This window comes from Panthera tigris, chromosome C2, assembly GCF_018350195.1.
Source record: "Panthera tigris isolate Pti1 chromosome C2, P.tigris_Pti1_mat1.1, whole genome shotgun sequence".
NCBI lineage: Eukaryota > Metazoa > Chordata > Mammalia > Carnivora > Felidae > Panthera > Panthera tigris.
Window position 1 is genome coordinate 103,604,129 of NC_056668.1, and position 19,308 is coordinate 103,623,436.

The following is a 19,308-nucleotide window of genomic DNA, read 5'->3' on the forward strand; positions in this document are numbered from 1 at the left end:
ATGTTTCTGCTGGCAAGCAGTGACAGAAATTTGTATTTTCTTGGTGGCATTAGAAATTCTGGTGTTCAGTCAAAAGCTCTGTGAATACTGACAGGCAATAGCACTAACTTTGATGGCGTGAATTAGAACGGATGCAATGTGCTTCTATTGTTAGTAGTTGCAGTGCCATCTTCCCAATTTGAGACATGACTTTCCAATTATAAAAGAGGCAGTATAGTTCCTTTGATGGTTCTACAGAATGGCTCTAGATATCATTCTTAGATGTTCAACCTAGAATTTCCTTCTTTAGTTATCCCACCCAGTGATTCTGTAAACAGTCTAATACTCTCTTAAACACACACATACACTACACAAATCCCGATTACACTAGCCAGGGTAGAATCTCTTCTCCATATTTGAATTCTGATCACTATACAATATAGAAAGAATGACAGGTGGCAAAAAGATGAGTTCAAGCTATCTTATGTCTAGAAAGGTAAACAGAAATGCTAACTTATGGAAAGAATCCCACAAAGCTCCTACAGGAGGAATATGGGCATTTGGCATAGGAGGCAGGCAGGATTTGCTGAAAACAGGATTGCCTGAGGACTTAATGACTGCTTCCCCTCCACTGTCTCTTCTTCGTCAGGTAGGCTGTTAATTCCAACAAGTCTACATATCTCATTAATTTACCATTTCCCCTTTTTGTCCTACATTATCAGAGATGGATTCCAACAACTCATTTTTTACATTTCTGAAATCACCACTTGGCTCCTGAAACAAAAAACAACTAATGTCTTCTTTTTGGCCTTCTGTAGCGTCTTTTTATCCTAAGGTTATTAAATACACACATTTAAAAGTTCTATATTGCCAAGACTCGTAATCCCTCTCCACCCCCCAAAATACTCTATTTAATGAATTATTTTGCTCACAGTGGCAATGTTCTCTGAAATTAAAATTCCATTAAGCTACTTGCGTGCTCTGCTCACTTATGGGTCAAAACACCAGCTACTATGTGTGCTGGCACCACAACTTATACTGGGGGTGGGCCAGAATGCCCCTGGAAAGATTCCAACTTTCAGAACATTTTCTTCTTTAAGTATGTATCTACCATGCATTTCTTTTTTAATATCTATAGTAGCAAGTCTATTAGAAGTAGAAGGAAAAACTATGTGGCATATGTAATCTATAAGTTTGAAGCCTTTATTCTATAACCACCTCCCCCCCCCATTCTCTATAAACAGCTATTCTAAAAAATTTTTAATTTTAAATTAATTTTAAATTCTAAAATGAAATTTAATTTTAAAGAGATACTTGCAGAAATGAGTACTTCACAGAAGATATTAACAGTATTGATATTACCCAATAGTGTTAGTCTATTAATAATAGCCAGTATTTCCATGAGAGGAGATATATATATATATATATATATGGCTCCTAATAAAGTCAAAGCTTCCTTTTCAAATAAGAATGAAATACAGATTCCAGTAGTCTCTGTGAAAATGTTGTTATAAATGACACACATACATTTTTGGCTGCTCATCTGACAATTGGGTACCACCAAACCAGTCACAACAAATACTGTGTGGAGAAAGAGTTAAGCTAATGTGTCTGCAAGAACAAAATACAGATCCAAAATAAATGCAAGGGGGGGGGGGGGAACCTGTCACATGATGCCGCTTCCACCGTACATCACTCTGGTGGCTATTTCTCTCAGAGACATGGCCTATAAGGCCCTACATTATCTGGATTCTTCCGCTAGCCACTTTGGCTTCCTTGTGTTCCTGGAGACTCCTAGCATACTCCTGCCTCAGGGCCTATGTACCTCTATGATCTTAAAATGCTCTTCTCCCAAGTATCACATAGCACTCATACTTCTGTTGTCTCTCTGCTTAAGTCTCTCTAGTAGAGGCCTGTCTAACCACTGTGATTCCCTATCTCCACCCTGTCCTGTGAACCCTGATTTTATTATCACTCAGCACCACCCAATACAAAAAGCAATGTATTTGTTTAGCTTCCTAATCTGAAGCGTGAGATCCTTAAAAAGAGGACTTCATTTTGTTCACTGCTCAATCACCGGCACTTAAACAAACCTGGTCATGGCCAGCAGCAGATGCTGAGTGAATGTTTTTTTTTTTAAAAAATAAAAAATAAAAAAATAAAAAATAAAAAATTTTAACGTTTATTTATTTTTGAGAGACAGAGCATGAGCAGGGGACGGGCAGAGAGAGAGGGAGACAGAATCTGAAGCAGGCTCCAGGCTCTGAGCTTTCAGCACAGAGCCCGACACAGGGCTCAAACTCACAGACCGTGAGATCATGACCTGAGCTGAAGTCGGGACGCTTAACCAACTGAGCCACCCAGGCACCCTGTGAATGTCTTAATATTAAAAATGTAGACAGGGGTACCTGTGTGGCTCAGTCAGTTGACTGTCCGACACTTGATTTTGGCTTAGGTCATGATCTTGCGGTTTATGAGTTTGAGCCCCGTGTCAGGCTCTGCACTGGCAGTGCGGAGCTTGCTTGGGATTCTCTTTCTTTCTCTCTGACCCACCTAGCCTGTCTCTCAAAATAAACTTAAAAAAGAAAGATCTGGGAGAAAAAAAAATAAAGTTAATATGGGTACTGGTGAATATTCAATGTGCAAAGTAGGTCTACTTAATATCTTTTTATCTCTTTTTCTGTTGGAAGAAAACTCATTTTTGGAGCATTTGAATAATTACTACAAGTCCACCCCAACTAGTTCTTCTTTTCTTTAATATTTATTTTTGAGAGTCGACAGAGAGGAAGACAGGATATAAAGCAGGACCTGTGCTGCCAGCCCAGAGGCTGATATGGGGCTTGAACTCACATACTGTGAGATGATGACCTGAGCTGAAGTCGGATGCTTAGCTTAACTGACTGAGCCATCCAAGCGCCCTAGCCCCCAACTAGTTCTTTGGTTGGACAATCAGTATGTGCCCTCCTGGGTTCACAAATTAAACTGTAACAGGGGTCTTTCCTGAGGATGTGACAAAAGGCTGTGTTTGCTGTTCACTAGCTAAAATACTGTAAGCCAGGAAGGGATCTAATTATAACCTATCATTCCCCCTCCTGCAATAAGATGCACATCTGTTTGATTGAAGCTAACATGAAAAGAGAAGCAGGGCTGTTCAAGTGCATGATCAGGGGATTTAAATTTCAAAGCCAATTTTGGCTATAAGCTTATGAATTCCCTTTCTTGCTTTATGTATACTGGTAGAACACTTACAATATTTACATGTACAAAAGAAAAAAGTTCTGGAAGGAAAACATGTTTTTTAAGTTTTCAAAGACTGTTTTTCTTCATGTGTATACCACTTATTTCCTGTGTGCTTTAAAGTGATTTAGCTTCCCCAGATACTCAGTTTCCTAAATCCATAAAATAACTATTATCTTGAAGGGTAAGACTGAGCCAAAGTACACAAAGTATAAAATTAAGAGCACTGGTTCTGGAATCAGATTGCTCTGGTCCTCAATTCCTCTACAAGCTATATATATGACGACTTTGGGCAAATTATATAAACCATTCTGTGCCTTAAGTTTTCTTATTGGCTAAATGAAGTACTTAGTAGTACTTACTTTATAACCTTTTAAGATTGAGATCATAGAGGGTGCCTGGTGGCTCAGTTGGTTAAGCTTCCAACACTTGATTTTGGCTCACGTCATAGTCTCATGGTTCGTGGGGTCAAGCTCTGTGTTGGAGCTGCCTGGGATTCTCTCCCTCTCCCTCTGTCCCTCCCCAAATTGTGCGTTCTCTCTCTCAAAAAGAAATTAAAAAAAAAAAAAAGAATAATAGAAACTATAAAACAGAGCAGCTGACTTGCACATAAGTACACAACTGCTATTTTTATTCTACAAACTATTTTAAACATTTCAAATATTAAAAACCTATTTTTGGCAATCTCAAAAAAAAAGAAAAAAAAAGAAGGAAGTGTGTACCCTTAAACACATACACATACCTTTTTTGAAAACACTAACATTTTCTTCTAGTAATTTCTGCTTTTTCTTGTCAGGGGCTGTAGCAAGCACATTAGCTTCGAGTTCCTTAACTTGGACATTCAAATATTCTTCTTGCTCCCTTAAACGCTACAGAAATGTTTTAACATTACAGATAATTATTTTAACTTACTATAACAATGATATTTGCCTTAAACACTTTGAATAAAAAAAGACACTTAAAATCTTTAAGAAGAAGACAAATACTAATAGGAAAAGAGCAGAAAACATGAATGGTTAACATAAAACATGAAAATGGCCAACAAACACATGAAATTTGTAATTCATCACAAATACAAGTTAAAATGCCACTTTTAGGTACAGAATAGCAAACTCAAAACACAGTGAAGACCTCCTAGTTTTCAAAGACTTGGAAAAATAATTATTTACATATGCTACTAAAAGTAAATTAATTGGAACCATCTATTTGAAGACAATTTGGCATCATACAACAATACCTTTAACACTGTACACATAGTGGATAATAACCATAATTTTAGGAATCTAACCTAAGGAAATAATTGGGTGCATAAAGATATACCAAACAAGGATATTTTATTTATTTATTTTAAAGATTTTATTTTTAAGTAATCTCTACACCCAATGTGGGGCTCGAAATCACAAGAGTGAGATCAAGAGTTGCATGCTCCACTGACTGAGCCAGCCAGAAGCCTCTAACTAGGATATTTTAAACATAGCAGTATTCATAATAACATAGAAAAGCATTTATCAAATTGTGACATAAAGAACACACTCAAATGCAGCTGTAAAAGTAAATTTACATTGGCTTGGAAAGAAAACCACAATTTACTAAGAAAAATTAACATGACTCAGTAAAAATCTATACACATATCTGTATAAATATAGGACATAAACACAGACTAGGTATTTATATCAAAAAGTTGAAGAATATACATAAACTGTAAGGGCAATCATCTTTTGGATATTTCCGGCAAATTGTTTTTTGTTTTTTAAATCAGTGGGGTATGCACTGCTTTTTCATAATTAAGAAACATTCTACTTTGAAAAGAGAATGAAATTAAAGGGTTACACAGATATTAAGGGAAGACACATTTCCAAGGTGTATAAATGCAAACAAAGAACAGCCGTGGCTGGAGGAAAACTGCAATAGGGACTTTAACACTCAGGGAAATGAAATCAAGAGACAGGCCTTCCACCTAGAGAACCATTCTTCTCCCTTATTTTCTAAAATTATAAGCAAACAACAAAACGCTTCTGCCAAATGCTACTGAATTCCAATAGCTTTAGCTAATATTAATAAAAGAGTACCTGGATGCTTGCAGTAAACTTTTCTAGTGTATTCTTCATTTCTCGTTCATTATGCCTTAACTTAACTACTGCTTCTTCCAGTTGTACTTTCTGTTCCTGGATTTGCACTGCTTTTTGAGAGTCTTTCTGCAACTGTAATTCCATTCTATTTACCTACAAAGAGTACCAGTGAAATAAGTTTTCTCTAAGAGTCATTTCAGATTAATAGCGAAATCAATTTAGGAATGAAGAAAACCCCAACTTCTGATTTTAAAGCCTAGAACAAAACCAAAATCCCCATTCCAAACCCCAATCCTAAAGCTTAGGAGATGGTCAAACTAATTTCTGTATCACACAATCAGATGGAAAGACAATTTTAAGTGTTGCACAGTCACCTATTTATACCATTCAAAATTTTAAGTGGAAGGATATAAACTATTTCAAAATATGGGGAAAAAAATCAAGGTACACCTCTTTGGAAAAAGCTCAGTATCCAAGGAAAAAGTATAGTGTTCTGATAACGGAACACAGTAATTTTTTCTAGGCATCTTGACGTTCTCATACTTGTGGGCATGTAAAATATTTTGAAATAAAACTTGGAAATGCATATCAGAAATCTTTGCTATACTTATTTTGAAATAGAAAAAACAATCATGGACTATACCAATTATATGTGAAAAAACATTAAATGTTAAATAATGATTGATTAAATTATGAAATGTCCATATGATCCAAATGTAATATTAGAAAGATACATATGTTGAGCACATACTTTCTAAATTAACGTTTTATTTTTAGAACTTTAAAGGATTTTACATTTAAAAAATCCCACAGCTTACATATATCATTTATACAAAATCCAATCTGTTAATTTAAAATCTGAGTATCCTTAAAAAGGCTTAATTTTATAGTATGTATGTTACACATCAGAAGGCTTTAAAAAAAGTCTGACTCTAATTTTATATATGCTCACCTCTTCTTCTGAGATTTCAACAACAACTGATGAACCCATCCTTCCTTTCATTACTCTGCTTCCACCACCAGTCATTGTACCTATAAAACAGAGAAGTCAGACTTAGCTGTATTCCAACAAGATTAAATAAACTCAATGTCAGGAAAAGAACTAAAAAAATTTTTAAAAAAATTATGTTTATTTATTTTTGAGAGGCAAAGAGAGAAAGAGCAGAAGCTGGGGAGGGGCAGAAGAGAGAGGGAGACACAAAATCTGAAGCAGGCTCCAGGCTCTGAACTGTCAGCACAGAGCCCGATGCAGGGCTAGAACCCACAAACCGCGAGTCCATGACCTGAGTCAAAGCTGGATGTTTAACTGACTGAGCCACCCAGGCGCCCCAGGAAAAACACTTTCATTACCTGACTGTTCTATGATTTGCCCCTGTAATGTCACCACTCTCCATCTTCTATCTTTTTGATATGCTACTCTTGTGGCTTGATCTAAGTTGTCAGCAACTAAGGTATCCCGTAAAGCAAAGTAAAAAGCTTGGCGAATTTTCTCATCTTTTACTTTTACTAAATCAAATAACCGAGGAGTATTTTCAGGAGTTTGAATTTTGGTCATTTTATTCGCCCATACTGTCATCTAAAAGTTAAAAAAAGAAAAAAAAAAAAAGGAAAGAAAAACAGAATGTATCATTTCTTTAGGGTATTACTTACATAATATACACATGTAACATGTAAGAACATGTATACAAGGTTCTGAATATCTGCATAATTATTTCACCATTATTTAAAAAGTATAAAATTCTATTCACAGATGACATGATATTATATATACAAATCCTAGGGAATGCACACACACAAAACTATTAAACCTAATATGAATTCAGCAAATTGGTAGGATACAAGATCAATGTATAAAAATTAATTGTACTTGTACACACTAGTAATGAATAACTTAAAAGTGGGATTAAAAAATTCCAATTATCGTATCATATTAAACAAGACAGAAAACCCCAAAAAACTTAGAAATACATTTAACAACAAAAGACCTATACACTAAATGCTGTAAAATATTATAGTATGAATTTAGACCTAAATAAATGGAAGACAGCCCCAGTTCCTGGATTGTTAAGGTTTAAAATTGTTAAGATGGCAACCCAAATTGATCTATAGATTCAATTCAACCTGCATCAAAATCCCAGTTGCCTTCCCTCTCCTCCCCAAACTGACCCACTAATCGTTAATTTTTTTTTTTTAAAGTTTATTTACTTTGAGAGTGTGCATAAGCTGGGGAGGAACAGAGAAGAGAGACAGAATCCCAAGGTTGTCCCACACCATCAGTGGATAGCCCAAAGGGGTGCTCGATCTCAAGAACCATGAGATCATGACCTGAGCAGAGATCAAGAGTTACATGCTTTACTGACTGTGCCACCTAGGTACCCCTGACCAGCTAATCTTAAAATTCATATGGAAATTAGAACAATCTTGATATAAAAGAATAAAATTAGGAGTGCCTGGGCGGCTCAGTTGGTTAAGCATCCAACTCTTGATTTCAGCTCACGTCATGATCTCATGGTTTGTGAGACTGAGCCCTTCATCGGGCTCTGTGCTGACAGAACAAAGCCTACTTGGGATTCTCTCTCTCCCTCTCTCTCTGCCCCTCCCTGCTCACATGCTCTCTCAAAATTAATAAACATACATAAAAAATTAAAAAATTAATTAAAAAAAGAACAACAAAATTAGAGAACTACTGATTTCAAACCTTATTACAAAGCTATAGTAATTAAGACTGTGGTACTCATGATCCTCACGATAGATGCAGAGAAAGCATTTGACAAAATACAGCATCCTTTTGTTGATAAAAACCCTCAAGAAAGTAGGGATCGAAGGAGCATACCTCAAGATCATAAAAGCCATAAATGAAAGACCCACTGCTAACATCATCCTCAATGAGGAAAAACTGAGAGCTTTCCCCCTAGGTCAGGAACAAGACAGGGATGTCCACTCTCGCCACTGTTATTCAACATAGTATTGGAAGTCTTAGCCTCTGCAATCAGACAACATAAAGAAATAAAAGGCATCCAATCGGCCAGTAGGAGGTCAAACATATGCTCTTCGCAGATGACATGATGTTCTATATAGAAAACCCTAAAGATTCCACCAAAACACTGCTAGAACTGATTCATGAAGTCAGCAAAGTTGCAGGATATAAAAATCAATGCACAGAAATTGGTTGCATTCCTATACACCAACAATGAAGTAACAGAAGGAGAAATCAAGGAATCAGTCTCATTTACAATTGCACCAAAACCCATAAAATACCTAGGAATAAATCTAACCAAAGAGGTGAAAAATCTATACACTGAAAACTATAGAAAGCTTATGAAGGAAAATGAAGAAGACATAAAAAATGGAAAAAATATTCCATGTTCCTGGATAGGAAGAACAAATACTGTTAAAATGTCGATACTACCCAAAGCAATCTACATGTTCCATGCAATCCCTATCAAAATAACACCAGCATTCTTCACAGAGCTAGAACAGATAATCCTAAAATTTGTATGGAACCAGAAAAGACCCCCAATAGCCAAAGCAATCTTGAAAAAGAAAACCAAAGCAGGAGGCATCACAATCCCGGGCTTCAAGCTATACTACAAAGCTGTAATCATCAAGACAATATGGTACTGGCACAAGAAGAGACACTCCAATCAATGGAACAGAATAGGGAACCCAGAAATGGACCCACAAACATATGGCCAACTAATCTTTGACAAAGCAGGAAAGAATATCCAATGGAATAAAGACAGTCTCTTCAGCAAGTGGTGCTGGGAAAACTGGACAGCAGCATGCAGAAGAATGAACCTGGACCACTTTCTTATACCATACACAAAAATAAACTCAAAATGGATGAACGACCTCAATGTAAGGCAGGAAGCCATCACAATTCTCGAGGACAAAGCAGACAAAAACCTCTTTGATCTTGGCCACAGCAACTTCTTACTCAACATGTCTCCAGAGGCAAGAGAAACAAAAGCAAAAATGAACTACTGGGACCTCATCAAAATAAAAAGCTTCTGCACAGCAAAGGAAACAATCAGCAAAACTAAAAGGCAACTGACAGAATGAGAGAAGATATTTGCAAATGACATATCAGATAAAGGTTCAGTATCCAAAATCTATAAAGACCTTATCACACTCAACACCCAAAAAACAAATAATCCAGTGAAGAAATGGGCAAAAGACATGAATAGACACTTCTCCAAGGAAAACATCCAGATGGCCAACCGACACATGAAAAACTGCTCCACATCACTCATCATCAGGGAAATACAAATCAAAACCACAATGAGATACCACCTTACACCTGTCAGAATGGTTAACATTAACAACTCAGGCAACAACAGATGTTGGCGAGGATGAGGAGAAAGAGGATCTCTTTTGCATTGTTGGTGGCAATGCAAGCTGGTGCAGCCACTCTGGAAAACAGTGTGGAGGTTCCTCAAAAAACTAAAAATAGAACTACCCTACAACCCAGCAATTGCACTACTAGGCATTTATCCACGGGATACAGGTGTGCTGTTTCAAAGGGACACATGCACCCCCATGTTTGTAGCAGCACTATCAACAATAGCCAAAGTATGGAAAGAGCCCAAATATCCATTGATGGACAGAATGGACAAAGAAGACATGGTATATATATACAATACAGTATTACTCAGCAATCAAAAAGAATGAAATCTTGCTATTTGCAACTAAACGGATGGAACAAGAGGATATTATGCTAAGTGAAATTACTCAGAAAAAGACAAAAATCATATGACTTCACTCATATGAGGACTTTAAGATAAAAAACAGATGAACATAAGGGAAGCAAAAATAATATAAAAACGGAAGCAAAAATAATATAAAAACGGAAGGGGATGAAACATAAGAGATGCTTAAATATGGAGAACAAACAGAGGGTTACTGGAGGGACTATGGGAGGGGGGATGGGCTAAATGGCTAAGGGGCAATAAGGAATCTACTGAAATCATTATTGCACTGTATGCTAACTAACTTGGATATAAATTAAAAAATAAATAAAATAATTTAAAATAAACAGTGTGGTACTCATAAGAATAGATACATAGACAAATGGAGAATTCAGAAATAAACCCTCAGATTTATGGTCAGTTGATCTTTGACAGATGCCAAGAAAATTCAATGGGGAAAGAATAGTCTTTTCAACAAGTGGTGCTGAAACAACTGATATCTACATCTAAGAGTAGAGGTACACTTTACTCTGTGTTATAAAATTAACTGAACATGCACTAAAAACCAAAATGTAAAAGCTAAAGCCACAAAACTCAGAAGAAAACAGGAGGTAAATCACCATGTGCTTGGATTATGCAGTAGTTTCTTAGATATGACACACACAACATAAGAACATTTAAACAAAACATTTAAAACAAAATTCGACAAAATGATTAAAATTTTAAACAACTGTGCTTCAGAGGACACTGTCAAGGAAGTGAAGACAATGCACAGAATGGGAGAAAACATCTGCAAACATATATGTGACAAGAGACTTGCACCCAAAATATATGAAAAAACTCTTAAAACTTACTAGTAAGACAAATAAAGCAATGAACAAATAGGCAAGGGATTTGAATAGATACTTCTTCAAAGAAGATAAACAAATGCCCAATAAGCACATGAAAAAATATTCAACATTAGTAATCAGGAAATGCAAATCAAAACCACAGTAAGAGACCACTACATACCCAACACTAAGATGGTTATAATAAAATAGATGTAGAAACAAGTGTTGGTGAGGATGTAAAGATACTGGAAACTATACATTACAGGTAGGATATTGTATAGCCACAATGGGAAAGAGTTTGGCAGTTCCTCAAAATGTTAAATAGTTAACAGGTAACCCAGCAATTCTACTCCTAGATATTAACCAAAGAGAGCTGAAAACAGGTATGCACAAAAATCTGTGTATGAATGTTCATAACAGCAATTAGCCATAATAGCCCAAACATGGAAACAACACAAATGTTCATCACTGTCGAATGGATAAACAAAATGTGGTATATTCACACAAGGAGCATCATTTGGCAATAAAGAGGAATGAGCTGCTGATACATGCTACAACATGGATAAACTTTGAAAACCTAAGACAACATACACAAAAACCTACAGACTGTATGATTCCATTTATACAAAATATCCACAACAGGTAAATCAAAAAGCAGAGTACAAACTGCAGGTGGCAGGAGATAGGTTTTGACTGGGAATGAGTATGAGATTTCTTTTTGGGGTGATGAAAACATTCTGAAATTAGTGGTCATAATTTAACAATCTTATAAATACACTAAAACCAATGAACTCTACACTTTAAAATAGTTAATTTTATGGTACGTGAATTCTATCTCTGTAAAGGTTTTTGTTTTATTAAAAGCAGTTACTGATGATGGAAGTTAGAAACGCCAAGCTATCAGTCACTCTAATATCAGAATGTATATTCCTCCTTTAAGGGAGGCATTGCAAGGTTTTTTCTTACAACTATATAACCCCACGGCCTAAAATATCCTCAAAACCTACCAGCTGTTCACTAAATAACTATAAAGAAAAAAGCTAGAGTTCAAATACAGAAAACAATTTAGTACTTTAAAATTAAATTAGAGGTAGCTTATTATGAATACCTACCTTATCCAAACCTATAAAGGTTGCAACTCCAATATTTTGTCTTTTAAGGAAGTTCACACAATCTTGAGCTGTATCAATAGAATCAACAACAATGTAGTCTAATGCATGACAACAGGATGAAATAGCAACATCGTATTTTTCATCAATTGCTCCTAAGTCTCCCTAATAATAAGAGGCAGGGAGAAAAAAAATCATTGCACAATCAATAATTAGGCACAGGATCATTTCATTATAATTCCTACATATTTTTCAAGTTACTTTTACTTGAAAAACTATACTTACACATGGTTTTTATTTTTATTTTATTTATTTAAAAAAAATTTTTTTTAATGTTTTATTTATTTTTGAGACAGAGAGACAGAGCATGAACGGGGGAGGGGCAGAGAGAGGGAGACACAGAATCTGAAACAGGCTCCAGGCTCTGAGCTGTCAGCACAGAGCCCGACGCGGGGCTCGAACTCAAGGACCGTGAGATCATGGACCTGAGCCGAAGCCAGCCGCTTAACCGACTGAGCCACCCAGGTGCCCCTACACATGGTTTTTAAAAACACAAAAGGTACACAATGAAAAATATGTGTTCCTCTCACTCAACCTTCCCCTTTTTTCAATCACTACTAGTTTTTAATGCACCTTTAAAAAAATTTTTAAGATATGCAAAGTTTGGATTTTTAATGAGCACAAAATGAACTGTTTCATGAAAACAAAAACGTACAATGTAAAGATTTTCAAATCTGTCAACCTTAAAAGCACTACAGCATAAGCAAAATAATAACTTCCTAAAATAATGAAATTTGGGGGCTCCTGGGTGGTTCGACTGCTCAGCATTTGAGTCGATTTCGGCTTGGGTCATGATCCTGGGGTCGTGGGATCAAACTCTGCATTGGGCTCCACACTCAGTGTGAAGCCTGTTTAGGATTCCCTCTCTCCCTCCCTTGCTCTTGCTTGCTTTCTAAAAAATAACAAAATAAATAAATAAATTGGAGCGCCTGCGTGGCTCAATTGGTCAAGTGGCCAGCTCAGGTTGTGATCTCACAGTGGGAGATCAAATCCTGTGCTGAGCATGGAGCCTGTTAGGGGATTTTCTCCCTCTCTTTGCCTCTCCCCAGCTTGTGTGCACTCTCTTTCTCAAAATAAGTAAACAGAAAAAAAAATTTTTTTGAACTATTGAAAGCCAGCTAAGATTATGTAAGTCCCCATAAAACATATTTGCCTGTTTATCAACCTATTAATTAGCCATGAAGCAGCATTCATACAGACTAGCTTTTTCTTTGAAAGCAAAAGAAGAGATTCAAATTATATCTCCCAAGTAAATAAGGTGTAAGTCACACGGCCTGGAGACATGGAAGCAACTCTGCTCGGTAATTTTCATTTGCACTTACAAATCATTCTCTTTTCTCCTTTCTCTGGAAGGCTGACTCAGGGACTGCACTAACTGGTTCCTTGGTTTTCTAAGCTTTAGAAAATGTGAAGTAACAGCTAGAGATGGCAGGGTAGGAGTTGAAGGGGGTTGAAATATTTTCCCCATTTCCTTCTGGCCACCCTGTAGCCATGGCTACAGCTCCCTTCCCTCTTCAAATTCAAGAGCAGTAATGGTCTCCACTATTGCTAGCCTTGGGTTTCTGCCTTATCCCGATTTCCCTAAACTCTAGCCACAATCTTCAGTATAATGGTATAAAATCCAGAATTTATCAAATTCTTTATTTTTTAAAAAAAGAATAAAGTGGTTTTGTTAAATTTCCTTATCATTGCTAGTTTTTTTCCTTCTTGGTACTAAATGGTAGTTATCTAAAACTAAAAGATAAAAAACTACGTTTAATATGAGATAATCCATACCACAAAGAATTTTACCATGACGGAGTACTAAGAGCAAAAAGGTCTTTTAAACAAAAATGAATGTTACAGCAACTCAGTATTATAGTTAAGTCAAAGAAAGAAAATTATTTACAGTATCTTGAGCCATTTCTAAATAAATCTACTTTACCAATCTTCCATATATTCCTGGAATCCTGCCAGATTTTTTTTCTTGAATTATTGCATCAAGGACTTTCCCTCTACTTCGATTCATTGCTACGGAACTCTTTGCTTCTTCAACTTTTTGGAAAAGATCACGAACCAAACTTTTCAATTTTAATTCTTCTTGTGTAAGTTTTTCAAGTTCTTTTTCTTTCTAAAAGTGAGAAAAAGAAATGAATCCCAGAAACATACGCCCAACCTAATTCTAATAGCATAGAATTAGTTGTAATGCCTCAAAAAAGACGACCAATAAAAAACACTTGAACCAGAACTAAACTTCCAAACTGCTGGGTGTGGGTTTCTAAATATGGATGGGTTTTCTATTTTAAAGGAATATAAATTATTTGGGTCAATAACAAGGACCCTAAGTGCAATATGGTTCTAGTAGTAAACTGATTGATAGAACGAGTAGAGCTAGTGTGTGGAAATCTCAGTTCCATACCACAAAGTTATGCATAAGTGTGTTCCAATTCCTAAGGTCTGCACTAATCAAAAACAGACGTTGGTATAGGACCCAGAATTTAAGGGACCGGGCAGGACTATGGTTATAGTGTGCTTTGCATTCTAAATAATGAAAGATATTTATTATATATGTAATTTTCTTTTTAAAAAATCATAGCTTTGAAATGAAAGGGAATATGGTAGGTGAATAGCACTATTGCTATACAAAAATGCCAGGCTGTCAACAAAAGGAATCATACACACGTACATAAATCCCCAAACTCTCAGTTTCTCAATCTCTTAAATTAGACCAACCACTTTTCCTGACATTCTTCCTCCCTCCTGGCTTTAAATTATTACCTCTATTACCAGTCAAGAGTATAAAGTAAAAGCTCAAGTTACAAATATAATTTACCCCCCAAATAAACTGAATTACCAACAAGACAGAAGTGGTCACTGAATACAATTTAAGTTTACATTAAAATTCTAATTGGTCATGAAATTCCCTGATGACTTCCATAAATTCAGTATCAGAAAAAATTACACTAATTGGTTTATATATTCATTCTTACACATTTATGCCAGTTCAGATGTTTAGATTAAAAAATATAAATATACAAACATATAAATTGAAAACTTGGATTGATAAACAATATTCAGAAAAAATACAGAAGCAAAGATTTACCTCTTTTAATTCCAGTTCAGATTGAGGGAGTTTTGCCTCTATATCTCTGATCGCAGTTTTCCTTTCTTTGAGAGTCTCAGATGCTGCAGTTAGAGCTTCCTTGGCCTTACTTAATTGAGACACTGCAGTGTTATGACGACTGAGATAGATATCAAGTTCTGACTGAGCTACATCCATCTTTGAACGTGCTTCATTTACTGATTTGCTGAAACCCATAAGTTCTTTCTCTCGACTCTGTTAAAATACGATGGACTCCATTAAATCTGAAATACATGTTTTCAAACCTAAGCTGAAACAGAAACCATACATCTTGAATTCAACTTTAAAGATTCTACAAACATAATACATAAAAATAAATAATTCTTACAAGCTGAACACACTAATAGTTTTTGCCGGGTTGCCAATGTTCACTGTACATAGTCTCTTCCCAATTGATTTCACAAGCACTTAATGAACTAGATGTAAATATGCTTTTTGGAAATTAAAACACCAACAAAAATGAGTGTTCAAAAAACAAAAATTTGAGTGTAAACTCTAGATCCATGGTATTCCACATTACCTTACCTGAAATGGCTAAGTGTAAAGACTATTCAGCAGAAAGTTTCCTCAAGTAGATTTATGTTGAGAATCTTTGTAAATTTTATTTTAATTAAAAAAATTTTTTTTAATGTTTATTTTTGAAGGAGAGAGAGACAGAGCATGAATGGGGGAAGAGCAGAGAGAGAGGGAGACACAAAATCCAAAGCAGGCTCCAGGCTCCGAGCTGTCAGCACAGAGTCCAGCGCGGGGCTCGAACTCACAAACTGTAGGATCATGACCTGAGCCAAAGCTGACGCTTAAATGACTGAGCCAGCTAGGCACCCCTGTAAATTTTACTTTTTAAAGTTTATATATTTATTTTGAGAGAGAGAAGAGGGGATGAACAGAGAGAGGGGGAGAGAGAGAATTCTAAGCAGGCTTTGCACTGTCAGCACAGAGCCAACGAGGGGCTTGATCTCACAAACTGTGACATCATGACCTGAAATCAAGAGTCACATGGTCAACTGACTGAGCTGCCCAGGCACCCCATGAACCTTTGTAAATTTTAGAGGTTAAGGCCAGGTAATACTCGAAACTGGTTATATTTGACAAGTGAGCAGAAATTTGGGGCTACCATAACTATGTAGAAAGGATCTATTTATTAGAATAATGGCGTAAGAAAGCACTTACAAAAGCTTAATCCTTTTGTTTTGCACATAAGGGAACAGACCCAGGACCATGGGGTTATGTGCAAAATCATCAGATAATCAGTTTAAATGTCAAATGGTAAAAACCATGAACACTAACACACAAGTACACACTGCTCACAATGTTCTAGGCCTATTACGAATGTTATATATGAATTCTTGAAGATAACAATTTCATGAGGTGAATATCATAATTATGCTCATTTTGAGGAAACAGGCTACAGTTTAAGTAACTTGCTCAAAGTCATGCAATCACTCAAGTGGCAGAACCTCTTTTTAGCTACTATATTGAGGAATGAAGACACTTGGATGGGTGTCCTGGCTTTGTCATTAATACACGTTGCCAAGATACACAGAAGTACTCAATATGTATTAGATGAGCAAATGTGAAAATCTGTATCCATATATACTATTCATGAAAGCTATTGCATTACCTATTGCCATTTTATCACATGGGCATGTTATAAAGTTCTGTAGTATGGCATTAGAACATGCCCCATTCCAAAACAGAATCTATTAAATCTGTAGCTTAAAAAGCCCACAAACCCAATACAACTTTACTGAAGTACAATTAACAAAGTTTGTATAGAAGTCTATAACTTAGGTACTTAAGTCTTACATAACTTATGGAACATAAATCAATTCAACTCATTAGTATTATCTATTACAATTTCTTTTTTAAAATATATTTATTTTGATATAGAAGGAGAATACACAGGAGGGTCAGAGAGAGGAGGAGAGAGAATTCCAAGAGGCTCTACCCTGTCAGCGCAGAGGCCAATGTGCGGCTTGAACTCACAACCTGAGCCCAAATCAAGTCAGACATAACCAACTGAGCCACCCAGGTGCACCTTTTACAATTTCTACTCAGCATACTCAGTTCTGTCAAAAAGGCTGTGAATATAAACAAAGACAGCTAAGCTTCATGCTTTATACTCTCATTGGGTTGATAAGACATATCAATATGACAACCTCATACTCCTATTAATGAAGTGCTAAAATAGCTAATATTTTTATTAATTTCTTACTTTCTAGGCACTTTATGTAAGAGTATGTACATTTTATTTTTAAAAAGATTCACAAGATGGGTAATATTTTCTTCCATCTTGAGAAAGAGGACTTTGAGACCTAACAGCCTATACAGAGAGATAATGACTGATGTAGGATTTCAAACCAAGAACTGACTCAAGAGCCATAAACTATTATACAAGTGCTACAGGAGAAAAGAAAGGTACTTATCAACTTGTGGTTAGTGTGGTTCCATGTTTTTACAGGTGTTAACTAATTAAGAGAAGACAAAAAGCTATTTGATGAAATCAAATAAGGGCATTTCCTGCCTCCACCATAAATTCTCATTTAACTTTTTTTTTTAAATGGGAAAGTAGAAAACAAAAAGAATTTAAGCTATTTTTATGAATGCTAGATATTGTAAGTCCAAAATTTTTCTAACAGTTGAGTTTTTACTATTACCACACAAAAACATTCTTCAAGTTAAAAAAAAGTCACCTAGACACCAACTGATAAAGAATCTTACTTCTTTTTCTTTTTGAAGCCCTTGTGTTTCCTGTTTAAGGCTATCCATAACTTCTTTCAATTTTTCTTCTTCTTTCTCTTTTTCCTTCTCAAGGGCACTATTTCGAGTTGTTGTCTCATTTATGATTTTCTCACTCTTGGCAGGTATACTTTTAAATTCTTCAACCTAAGATTGTAAAACAATTTAAACTTGGAGGAGCATGTACCTTTAGGCTATCCAGTATCATCAGTATTTGGCTTATTTAAAAGCATTTCTCAGTATCCTCTAAGTCTTTGTGGTTTCCTTTGTAATTTGACTTGAACTAGCTGGCTTTAGCAAATACTTTCTTAACCATTTACTGCAATTTCTGTGCTCTTAATTTAACAGTAAATTCTATGAATTCCTCATTTGTTATGGAAGAGAATTCTCCTTGGCTGGCGTTCAGGTCTTTCTTCCTTCTGTTCTACTTTCAGGCTATAACTATCCTTCTTCACCAATTAATATACTCTGGCTATGTGGAATTTCCTAAACTGTCCTTCATGGTATATTGAAACTTACCATGGATGACTTTTACACCCCGTGGCCTCCCCGAAATCCTAAAATCTTTCACATTACCCTTCCAGAGTCACCATGTAGGAGTAATATCTTATTCCATTAATACCTTTGGTAATAACCACTTATTGACATTTGATGCCTAAAGACTAATACCTCTATAAGAGTTACAGTTGGCTTAGTCTGTCCAATTTAAGCATTACCCTCAAATCCACGTTGGTTTGTTCAGATTATCCAGCACCAGAGTTCAACATTTCCCAAAAATGATGACCCTCAAACACTGATTTGCCCAAGATTTATTCCCATACTGAGTGGAAAGTATTTTGTAAACAAATGCATTTGGAAAAATACAACATAAAGGAGAGCCTATATTATAACTAACATGTAGTTATATGGTACAAAGCCTTTTTTGGGAGAAGGGACTTAGATGTCATATCTATTAATATCTGTTAGTTATGAAAATAGTTTGAAAGACTGCCAATTGATCATTAGGGACTGATTCCTAGGAAATAATGCGTTCTGTTCCAAACTTAATCGTTTTTAAAACCTCAGAATAGCTAATCCACCCTCTGTAGATTTTTGAGTTTCCCCTTCCCTCCTTTCCAAGAGAGAACTCTTATTCTGATACTCTCTAGGAGGCAGGTAATGTTTTCAAAATTTCAGAATACATAACCAAAAACATCTCTTTAAACCATTACATTAAGAAAAGGAAAACTATGTTGTTTACTATCAAATAGAATTGGTGACTTGATAAGTATTTTCCCAACAATATATGACACAGAAACATAAACTCTAAATCTCAAAGCCAATGAATGCAAAATTTACCTTTGGAGAAAAAAAAAAGTCACAATCAGAGATAAATCCTAGAACACTTAATATTCAGAATCCCAACTCATTTGCTTAAAAAATGAGGGAGTGGCACATCCATGAAAATTAAATCTGATATTCAGATATGAAATTTGT

At 35.7% G+C, this 19,308-nt stretch overlaps 1 protein-coding gene across 1 annotated transcript in view; it reads right to left on the reverse strand.

The window, feature by feature from the left end:
- SMC4 (structural maintenance of chromosomes 4) overlaps nt 1-19,308 on the reverse strand; it is a 46,184-nt gene that overhangs the window by 5,997 nt on the left and 20,879 nt on the right. Inside the window, exons 10-17 of the mRNA XM_042956574.1 lie at nt 17,815-17,979; nt 15,055-15,288; nt 13,897-14,082; nt 11,916-12,077; nt 6,636-6,861; nt 6,238-6,317; nt 5,286-5,438; nt 3,959-4,085 (exon numbers count right to left, since the gene is read on the reverse strand). Of these exons, the coding sequence (XP_042812508.1) occupies nt 3,959-4,085; nt 5,286-5,438; nt 6,238-6,317; nt 6,636-6,861; nt 11,916-12,077; nt 13,897-14,082; nt 15,055-15,288; nt 17,815-17,979 (1,333 nt within the window). The remainder of the gene's footprint in view (nt 1-3,958; nt 4,086-5,285; nt 5,439-6,237; nt 6,318-6,635; nt 6,862-11,915; nt 12,078-13,896; nt 14,083-15,054; nt 15,289-17,814; nt 17,980-19,308) is intronic.